The sequence below is a fragment of the Amphiprion ocellaris genome, chromosome 15 (genome assembly GCF_022539595.1).
Source record: "Amphiprion ocellaris isolate individual 3 ecotype Okinawa chromosome 15, ASM2253959v1, whole genome shotgun sequence".
Classification (NCBI taxonomy): domain Eukaryota; kingdom Metazoa; phylum Chordata; class Actinopteri; family Pomacentridae; genus Amphiprion; species Amphiprion ocellaris.
In genome coordinates this window covers 33,967,313-33,978,205 of record NC_072780.1, presented here as the reverse complement: position 1 = coordinate 33,978,205, position 10,893 = coordinate 33,967,313, and the positions used below count along the sequence as shown (strand labels likewise).

Below are 10,893 nucleotides of genomic sequence, written 5' to 3'. Positions count from 1 at the left end.
TATAATTTTCTACTGTGTCAAGTAATGAACACACAGAAAACCAAAGTTGGTGCAAATTCAACAATACATTTCTGCTCTAGAGTCCCTTAGGAGGTTAATGCAGTCATGCTAGTATCATTACTACTATTAATAATAATAAAAACAATAACTGGACACTAGTATTTGTCAGAGTATTAGGTAAAACTGTAAAAATAAAGAATACAGATGGAAAATATAATAAGCACTTTTCTTGTATATAATTTAAGATTGTAAAAGGTAGTAACTTACAGTTAACAAAAACAAAATATAAAAAAGGTTAAAAGTGTACCAAATGTTCACATCAAAAATTTATATTCTAAAAAAAATAGCAATTTGTTCTTTTGACCCTTTAATTTTTAAATTTTCTGTCTATATCTGCCTTCTCATTCAATAGTTTTTCTTTAACTATTTTTTATATTGCAGATTAATACTGAAGACATCAAAACTATAAAAGAACACATATGAATTATGTTGTAAACAAAAAGTGTTACTTGTCAGTATTAATCTACAATGTAGAAAATAATACAAAAAAATTTAAAAAGCATTGAATAAGAAGCTGTGTCCAAACTTTAGACTGCAGATAAAACAAATATGTTATTTCCACTCTTTCTGCAGCTCTCCAATGTTCCAATATTCCATTTTTCAAGTATTTTTCTTCCACCATTTGCTGCCAGATTTTCACAATTTCACAACGTATTTTTACATTTTTTTTACAGTGCAGGTTTTTGATGTCTTGTGTTTAGTTTTCCTCTCGGTTTTGGTGATAAATAATATTCCATCTATTAGATATGATTTATTCACTGTAAATTACTAAATATACTGTAACCTGGTCTCCCATCATGCAGGTTTATTTTAGGGTTTATTTTTCTTATTTTCTACCTGAGGAACCGGAATCCTCCGGGTTGAACACCGGTACCGGCCTCCTGCTGCCTATTATCGGTAACTCTGTGTTTTAGCTCGGTTTTACTCTGGATCATAAATCCTAGAAACCTCCGGAGGTTCATTTGGCTCCGGTTCATCCGTCGGTGTTGTGTAGGACCGCGGGCACCGGGCCTGCACGGAGCACGGAGAGCCGCGGTTCAGGCCCTGCTGCGGATTTGTGATGGGGAAGCCCGGTCGGTAGTGGCGGAGGGGCACAACGTGACCTGACAACGAGGAACCTCCGGGAAAACCGTCAGTCCTCAACTATGTGCAGTCAGAGCCCGGAGGGGGCCTCCAGGTGGGGTCCCGACCGGCGGCGGCAGCGGCGGCCGAGAGGAGGCGCAGCGGAGCGGGCGGGCTGAGAGCGGGCCGGTCGGCCGTCGGGAGCCCCCCTCGATAAGGGGAGGACCCCCAGCGGCTGGGAGGCGGAGACGGGACCCCCGCTGACGTCAGTGGGCCTGTCGGTTTCCTGCAATAGAAAGTGAGAGAGACGGTGGAGCAGAACGGACCGGACCCTCCTCACCGACGGGGTCCTGCTACCGTGACACCGGCCCGACCCGCACCTGTGAGTACCGACCCGCCGCCCCGTCGCTCGGCTCGGTCCGCGGCCGGAGCAGCGGCGCTCTGCCCCCGTCTGATCGGTCGAGCTCGGCGGCTGCAGCGGACGGTCGGACCCGCCGTCCGGTTGGAGCCGCCGTCAACTTTCAGGCTCCGCGTTTCGGGAGCGGTTTTTGGCGCAGTGCTGTCGGTGTGCAGCCTGAGCTCCGGTTCCGGTCCTCGGTGCGTGGCTCTTTGTTGCTGCTCGCGGTGAAGCGGATCCTTCGTGATCAACCGGAGCCGTCGGTCGGAGGTGAAGATCCCGATCGGACTGCTGCAGAGACGGTGAGGGGTTTTCCCAGGCTCCGCCCCACTCGCAGGGCGTTCACGTGTTGCAACAGGCACAGAATACGCTATTCCCACGCGTGGGTTCCGCTCACTGCGCTGCACGCAGATAAATCACAGCGGAGTCCGTTAATTCTGCAGCTCCGGTCAGAGGCTTTACACCGGCCGTCCTCAGGTGAGACCGGATGCATCAGTCACCTGCTGGACCGGACCGCGTGTTTCCTCAGACACACAGACAGACAGGCAGACACACGCACACACACACACACACACACACACACACAGACAGACAGACAGGCAGGCAGACAGGCAGGCAGACAGACAGGTGAGGACTCCTCCGTGCTCGTGTTTTTGCAGGACGTGGTGCAGCAGACCCGCCGTGAGATGATGATGTCATCGCTGTAGCCACATGTACCGACTGTATGAGCAGAACCTCCGGTAGTAGAGTTATGTAACGGAGCCCAGACAAAGACTGAAGGTCTGGGAGGATGGAGGCAGCAGAGGGGCTGGAAGACAGGTGGATCTGAGCTGTAGACAGGTGGATCTGAGCTGTAGACAGGTGGATCTGAGCTGTAGACAGGTGGATCTGAGCTGCAGACAGGTGGATCTGAGCTGTGGATCTGAGCTGTAGACAGGTGGATCTGAGCTGTAGACAGGTGGATCTGAGCTGTAGACAGGTGGATCTGAGCTGCAGACAGGTGGATCTGAGCTGTGGATCTGAGCTGTAGACAGGTGGATCTGAGCTGCAGACAGGTAGATCTGAGCTGCAGACAGGTGGATCTGAGCTGTAGACAGGTGGATCTGAGCTGCAGACAGGTGGATCTGAGCTGTGGATCTGAGCTGTAGACAGGTGGATCTGAGCTGCAGACAGGTAGATCTGAGCTGCAGACAGGTGGATCTGAGCTGTAGACAGGTGGATCTGAGCTGTAGACAGGTGGATCTGAGCTGCAGACAGGTGGATCTGAGCTGTGGATCTGAGCTGTAGACAGGTGGATCTGAGCTGTAGACAGGTGGATCTGAGCTGCAGACAGGTAGATCTGAGCTGCAGACAGGTGGATCTGAGCTGTAGACAGGTGGATCTGAGCTGTAGACAGGTGGATCTGAGCTGCAGACAGGTGGATCTGGGGTCTCCAAGGTGCAGCTGTGGTGATGCTGCTGTGAGGTTCTGTCAGGCAGGAAACGGTGACTCTGGGATCAGACTAACTCCTGGACCTTGTTGCTCCTCCTCAGGAACCAGCCAGCAGCTGTGCAGAGGTTGGACAGATGTGAGGAACGTCCAGCGTCCTCCACCTGTTAGAGGGTCTGAATCTAATAATGTGTGTTTGTGTGTTTTCCTGCAGATGCATCCGGACCGTGGCTCAAGACTCGACTCTCCTCAAGGTTAAATCGCTCTTTTCCCAAGATGCACCTGTGAGCTGAGGCAGAAAGATGCCGCGCACCAAACAGAACCACCCCAAGAACCTGAAAGGTGAGTTCATACCTGAGCTGGAGCTTCATGAACCCTCTGAGCCCCGGGCAGGTCGGACACCTCCTCATGTTCCTCTGGATTCTGTTTTTATTCACCGGTGGTTCATTTTTCACCGCAGAAACAGAACAACGGGACTGGAACTCAGAGTTATCTTCTGTGTTAGAATGGCTGAAATCATAAACAAAAAAACAAGACCGATAATAATAACTTTATTTCTGTGGCAGCCTGAAGAACAGCCTCGAAACATTCAACCCAGACGATCAAACAAGATACAGGAGACACACATCACTGCAAATACACAAAACTAGACTCTAAATGTGTCCTCAGTGACATAAATCTGGTCAACAATTAGCCAAAAATAGTCCAGAACGACACAAGTTTATCCAAAATTAGACCAAAATGACAGAAAAAAGTCTAAAATGACTGAAATGTGTCCAAAATAATGACCACGGTGTTCTCACAATGACTCAGAATGAGTCTAAAACAACATAAATCTTGTCAAAAATGTTTTTCTAAATGTCCCAAATGACTAAAACTGATCCAAAATTCCCAAAATGTGTCAAAAATGAGGTGAAATGAGTTTACATTTTCCTTAGTTTATCAAAAATTGGTCCAAAATGCATGAAATATTGTCCAGAATGACACAAAATGAGTCCAAAATATGCAAATAGAAGAAAGAAGATGCAAAAATAACACATCCTTGTGTGACTGTTCTGCTTCCAGCTGCACACATCACTGCAAATACACAAAACTAGACTCTAAATGTGTCACAATGACATAAATCTGGTCAAAAAATGTTTTTCAAAATGTTCCAAGTGACTAAAATTGATCCAAAATGACAGAAAAAAGTCTAAAATGACATGAAAACATGAAACACAGACAATCAAGGCAGACATAGGAGACGAATCAGAGCAGTCAGTTAAAATAAAAAGTAAAAATGATCATAAACTAAATGAATAATTAGACAGATTAGCACTCACAACAAACAAAGGAAGTAGGAAGTTTGAAAATTAAAGAATAAGATTGAAGGTTAAAATTAAAAATAAAAAAATTAGAAAATGATAGAATTAGAGAGACGACATCACATTAAAGAACCAGGCAGCTAAAAGTCAAATAAAAGAGAACATCTGAAATAAACAGAATAAAACCCTAAAACTGGATAAAGCTGAAAGTAAAAATAAAAACACGTCTATAAAGGTTGATTTGAAGGAATGATTTAAAACAAGTTCTGGAAACGTTGAATATTCTTCATTATTTTACAAAAAATAAAGCAAACTGTTGTTAATGTGTCAGAAAACGCTGCAGATAGAAAACCTTCAGCCTGTCATTAGCCGTCTACACATCCTGCAGTTCAGTCTAAAAGTCAGCTGATCTGATCCGTCTCCACGGTTACAACAAACACAGCTGAATGTTATAGTTTTTACCAAATGTGTTTAGTGTCATTTTGGTGAATTTTTAAACCAGACCTGCAGAATAACGTGATTTAATGAAATACCAGTTTGTGTTTCTGTAAATCTGAACGTTCTTCGTGTTTTTACAGCTTCTGACTGTAAAATAATTTAGTTCTGGCTTCTTTTCCTGTCAGACATGCTCTGGGGTTTGCAGGGTTGAATGAAGTCATTCTGCTGTTCGTCTGCTGGATTTGTTGAAATGTTTCGTTGCTTCTGTTGACCACAGAGCAGATGGATCTAATAGGTAGTTCAGCTGTTTTAAGGATAAAATATGATTTCCTGAAATGTCACAGCGGAGTTGAATGAAGTGAGATCATCTGGTGACTCTGCAGGTTGCTTCTGCAGTAAAATATTCTCGTTGATTTGATGTTTTCTGGATAAATCCTGACTTTGGTGTTAAATCTGCTCCTGGGTGTTTGGTTCTGTTCATGGAGGAATCAGTTTGTTGTGTTTCCTCCAAACACTGTCGCTGTGTTTGGCCTTGTTCTGCCTTTAAGGTTGTTTTATGTATTTGAAGTAGTTTTATGTGTGTTTTAAGTAGCCTGATGTCTTTTCTTGGTTGTTTTAGTGTCTGTCTGAGGTCGTTTTCTCTATCTTCGTAGTGGTTTTCTGGCTCTTGAGGATGTTTTATGTCTTAATAGTCATTTTTTTTACCAGTGTGATTGGTATTTGTTGTTTCCTCATGGTTTCTGTGGAACGTCTCCATGAATGAATGCTGTCATTTATAGTCTGTTATTGTTGTGTTTCTGCTTTCTTTACATGCTTTATGTGTGGATCTACACTATTGTTCAAAAGTTTGGGGTCACTTAGAAATGTCCTTATTTCTGAAAGGAAAGCATTTTTTTTTAATGAATATAACATTAAATGAATGATAAATCCAGTGCAGACATTGTTAATGCGGTAAATGACTATTGTAGCTGGAAACAGCTGATTTTTAATGGAATATCTCCATAGAGGTACAGAGGAACATTTCCAGCAACCATCACTCCTGTGTTCTAATGCTACATTGTGTTAGCTAATGGTGTTGAAAGGCTCATCAATGATTAGAAAACCCTTGTGCAGTTATGTTAGCACATGGATAAAAGTGGGAGTTTTCATGGAAAACATGGAATTATCTGGATGACCCCAAACTGTTGAACAGTAGAGTATGTGAAGCATTTTGGACAATTTTTGAGTCAGTTTGGAGAAGTTTCAAGGTATTTTGGACCAATTTAGAGTCAGATTGGACATGTTTTTCTGTTTTCTAGTGAGTTTTTATCGTTTTTTGTCATTTTGGACAAACTGTGAATAATTCTGGATGAGTTTTTAATCAATTTACACAAGTTTGGAGATATTTGGGACAAATTATGAGTCTTTGTGGATGGTTTTGGAGCCATTTTAGACCATTTTTGAGACAGTTGGAGAAGTTTTAGTCATTTTTGACAAGTATTGAATCCTTTAGGAGTCATTTTAGACAACCTGGACAGGTTTTAAGTTCTTCTGGACCATTTTTGAGATGTTTCAGATGAGTTATTATCATTTTAGACAAATGCTGAGTCATTGTGAACCACAATTATTGAATCATTTAGGACATTTCTGACTCATTCTGAGCAAGTCATTTTAGCCACTTTAAAGGAAACCTGGACAGGATTGAAGTTATTTTGGTCATTTTGGAAACTTTTTGACTGATTCTGGGCAAGGTTTTGTCATTTAGAATTTTTATTTTCTAGGGGGTCATTCTAGACCATTTTTGAGGAAACCTAGAGGAGTTTTAAATTACTTTGGATAATTTTTAACTTGTTTTAGACAAGTTTCTATCATCTTGGACATATTCCATTAAAAATCAACTGTTTCCAGCTACAATAGTCATTTACCACATTAAATATGTCTGCACTGGATTTATCATTCATTTAATGTTATTTTCATTGATAAACCTGATTTTCTTTCATCAATAAGAACATTTTTAAGTGACCCTAAACTTTTGAACCGTAGTGTAAATCAGTTGTAATTCTGTAGAACCAGTAAACTTCCACTAGTTGCTCCTACTAGTTGTTTTATGTCTTAAAAGTCATTTTTTACCAATGTGATTGTTGTTTTGTGAGTTGTCTGACATGTTTTTGTAGTCATTTTCTGTTTCTTTGTAGACATTTTCTGGCTCTTCGGGTTGTTTTGTGTCTTTGAAGTCAGTTTCTCGTTTGTGTTTTTCATCAGATGTCTTTTCCTGGTTGTTTTTGTGTCTTTTTCAGGTTGTTTTCTGGATCTCTGCAGTAATTTTCTGGCCTTTAAGGTTATTTTACGTGAGTTTTAAGTTGTCAGATGTCTTTTCTTGGTTGTTTTTGTGCCTCTTTCTCTTTCTGGATCCCTGCAGTCATTTTCTGACTCTTCAGGTTGTTTTTGTCGACTCGGTTGTATAGTGTTTAGTGTGAAACCAACTTTAGTCCCAACGAGGCGGTAGATTGTTGATTTTACACTAAAACTGTAAAAAACATCAGCTGCTTCACTTTCACTTCCTGTCTGCTGCCTGCTAATGAACATGGAGGCTGTTAAACTCATCATACCATCTCTATTCTCCTCGTTAGGATGGAAGTATTGTGATGTGAAGTTCTCCTGCTCTCCTCCTGATGGAAACAGAGGATTGTGGGTTCACTTTGTGTGTCTAAATGCTCGTTTTAACGCACAGCGAGTGTGTTTCTGCATCGGTTTCCTACAGCAGCTATGGTCTGATGGAGCCAAGTGTTCCCGGGAGGCGTGAATGAAACAGAATGTGGTGTTTAGGAACGTGTGAACATCAGCAGATCTTTAGACTAAAACACAATAACGCATGAGTCCAACATGTTGGAGCTGAAGGAGCACATATGGAAGCGGTGCGGAGCCTCCGATTGGCTGCAGGGATGGCGTGTTGTGTTGAGAAGTGTGGACAGACGCTAGCGGTTCACAGATCTGCGGTTGTGCAGCGTTCCATGCTGGGTGTGAAAACGTGCATCAGTGCCATCCCAGCAGTCCATCCACGCCGACTCTGTTTGTTTATCATGATAACACTTCCTGTGTGCTTTTCATGGGTCACACTCGGCCAAACTGCAGAAATAATCCACATCTAGAACAGTTCTTCACTCCGGCCAACAGAGGACGATAGAAACGGTCCTCAGATCTGTTTATAACGGCAACCGGTTCCTTATTCCTGCAGGAATTAGTTCAGAATTCATGATGAGAAACGTCTGAATGGGAGCAACAGCTGGAAAGAAGATTTAAAAAAGGAGCTAAACGTGTAAAGATGTGTTAAAGTTTGTGTGTTTCTGAAATAGTCTGGTCAAGTCGTGTCCTTCTAGGTCTTCTTTGTGTTTTTCAAAGATGTCTGATGTCTCTTTGTCATAGTTTTTTGTCTCTTTTAAATAGTTTGGTGTCTATTTGTGGTTATTTTGTGGCTTTTGAGTCCTTTTTTGTGTCTTTTTGAAGTTGTCTGATGTTTCTTAGGTTGTTTTGTCTATTTGTAGTCATTTTGTGTCACTTTGAGGAGGTTTTCTGTCTCTTTGAGGTCATTATTTGGCAATTTGAGGTGTTTTGTCTCTTAGTCATTTTTTGTGTTGTCCGAGCTCCCTTTATAGTTGTTTTGTGTCTCTTTGACCTAATTTTTGTATCTTTGGGGTCATTTTGTGTTATGTTATTTGTCTCTTGGAGGTTGTTTTCTGTATCTTTGTCGTCAACTTTTGTCTCTTTATAGTTGATTTTGTGTCTCTTTGGGGTAATTTCTGTCTCTTTGTGGTCATTTTGTATTATTTTCAGGTCATTTTCTGTCTGACTCAAGGTTGTTTTGTATCGTTGAACTCATTCTCTGTCAATGTGAAGAGTGTTTTTGTTGTTGTAGTCATTCTTTGTGTAGTAAGTGCCCTGATCCCTTGTTGTAGTTGTTTTTGTGTCTCTTTGAGGTTATTTTATTTCTCTTTGTGCTCATTTTGTGTCCTTTTCAGGTTGGTCTCCGTCTCCTTGAGTTTGTTTTTGTCAGTTTGAGGTGTTTTTTTCTGCTGTAGTCATTTTTTTGTGTTGTCTGATCTCCCTTTATAGTTGTTTTTGTGTCTCTTTGATGTTGTTTTTGTCTCTTTGTCATCATTTTCTGACTCTTGAGGTCATTTTGTGTCTCTGTAGTCATAATCGGTCAATTTAAGGGTTGTTTTCTGTCTCTTTAGAGTCATTTCTCTCCATTCTACTGCCTGACTCTGTCATATATATGGTATTTTAAACTGTGCTTATTAAGGGTGAACTTTGTCCAGACTAAACGGTTCTTCTGTGTGGGCGCTGGAGGGTGTAAATTTGGAAGTGCTGGTTGGTGTTGTGGTGTGAACGTAGTGACCTGGCTTCTGTAGAAATGTTGTTGTCTCTCTGATGCATCAGGAGGTGACCACAGAGCAGCGTTTAGTTTTCTGAAGAAAAGACAACGGCTGCTTTGCCAACGTGGAGCTTGTTGCAAAAGCAGCTTCTGGTTGATCTGTAATGAAACCAAAAGTCAAAATTTGTCTCGCTGGAAATATAAAGAAGGATGCATTCAGAGGAAGAAAGGAACCAGAACAGGTTCTTCTCTGGGGGTTTTCTGAGGCTGGTTTCCTCGTGTGTCCAACAAACTCGTCTGTTTTAGTGGTTTAATGTAGACGAAGGTTTAGAAATCTCCTGAACCTGGACTAACGTCATTTTTACATGAAAACAGAGTTTATAAATACAAGACTTTGGTGCTTTTTGTTGACATATTTTGTGTTGACATATTTTGAGTCTTTAAGTTGTGGTCATGTTCTGTCTCTTTGAGGTTATTTGTTTTTGCAAATTTCAAGTGTTGATTTTGTTTAGAGGTCGACCGATATGGGATTTTCAAAGGCCAATGCCGATACAGATTTTTTAAAAAAGCCGATTGTAGAAGCCGATTTTTAAGGCCGATATCCTTGTTTTTTTTTAAAGCACATCGATTACAAAAGGCAATTTAAGCACTAAAAGTATATACATGTATATATTACAAATTAAATACACTAGTAGAACTCTAACATTTATTGAACACAAAAAGTGAAAAAGTACAATAACATAAAAAAAATACTTAAAGTTTACAAAAAATACAATTAAAAAGTAACCTGAAAGTGCAATTGCTTGTTCAAGTATAAAAGATAAACATGATCACAAAATAAAAACTGTAACAAATGCAAATTAAATTAAATAACGTAGTGCAGTTAAACATTACATTATTATCCGCTCTCTGAGTGCCGGGGGTCCTTCTAAGGGAAAAGCGGTCGCAGCAGCTGCCCGTACAGGTGCCTGATCACAAATCGGCTTTTTATTTGTAAATATCGGCCGATGGCCGATATTGAAAAAAAGTCCATATATCGGCCCAAAATATCGGCCGGCCGATATATCGGTCGACCTCTAATTTTGTTGTAGTTCTTTTTTGTTGTCTTCCTTTTGTAGTTGTTTTTTTTTGTCTCTTTCAGGAGGTTTTCTGTATCTTTGTCGTCATTTTCTGACTCTTGAGGTATTTTTATGTCTCTGTAGTCATAATCGGTCAGTTATTTGTTTTATATCTTTGAAGTGATTTTTTGGTCAGTTTGAAGTGTGTTTTTGTTGTCACAATAATTTTTTTGTGCAGTAAAGTGCTCTGATCCCTCATTGCAGTTGTTTTGGGGTCTCTTTCAGGAGATTTTCTGTCTCTTTGTTGTCATCTTTGATCAATTTAATGGTTGTTTTCTGTCTTGTTAAGGTGATTTAGTCATTTTTTGTGCAGTGAAGTGCTCTGATCCCTCATTATAGTTGTTTTTGTTTCTGTTTGAGGTGATTTTCTCTCTCTTTTTTTCTTCATTTCTGACTCCTGAAGCCTTTTTATCTCTTTGTAGTTATTTTGTGTCACTTTGATGTTGGTTTCTGTCTGACTCAAGATTGTTCACTAATTTTTTTGGCAATTTGAAGTGTGTTTTTTTGTGTGATAAGTGCTCTGATTCCTCATACTAGTTGTTTTTTTGTCTCTTTCAGGAGGTTTTCTGTATCTTTGTCGTCATTTTCTGACTCTTGAGGTATTTTTATGTCTCTGTAGTCATAATCGGTCAGTTAGTTGTTTTATATCTTTGAAGTGATTTTTTGGTCAGTTTGAAGTGTGTTTTTGTTGTCACAATAATTTTTTGTGCAGTAAAGTGCTCTGATCCCTCGTTG

The 10,893-nt window shown here is 40.7% G+C and overlaps 1 protein-coding gene across 4 annotated transcripts in view; it reads left to right on the top strand.

Annotated features, from left to right (window-relative positions):
- The first annotated feature begins 1,356 nt into the window (after nt 1–1,356).
- The window catches only part of hivep1 (HIVEP zinc finger 1), a 65,593-nt gene continuing 56,056 nt past the window's right edge, over nt 1,357–10,893 (top strand). The window contains exons 1-2 of one of the 4 annotated variants that reach the window (XM_023296124.3): nt 1,357–1,504; nt 3,162–3,289. In XM_023296124.3, coding sequence (XP_023151892.1) covers nt 3,250–3,289 — 40 coding nt within the window. In that variant the 5' untranslated portion in view covers nt 1,357–1,504; nt 3,162–3,249. Of the gene's footprint in view, nt 1,822–1,974; nt 1,997–2,919; nt 3,076–3,161; nt 3,290–10,893 lie in introns of those variants that run through there. The other 3 variants (XM_023296126.3, XM_035941934.2, XM_055017674.1) reach the window with 3 other exon arrangements.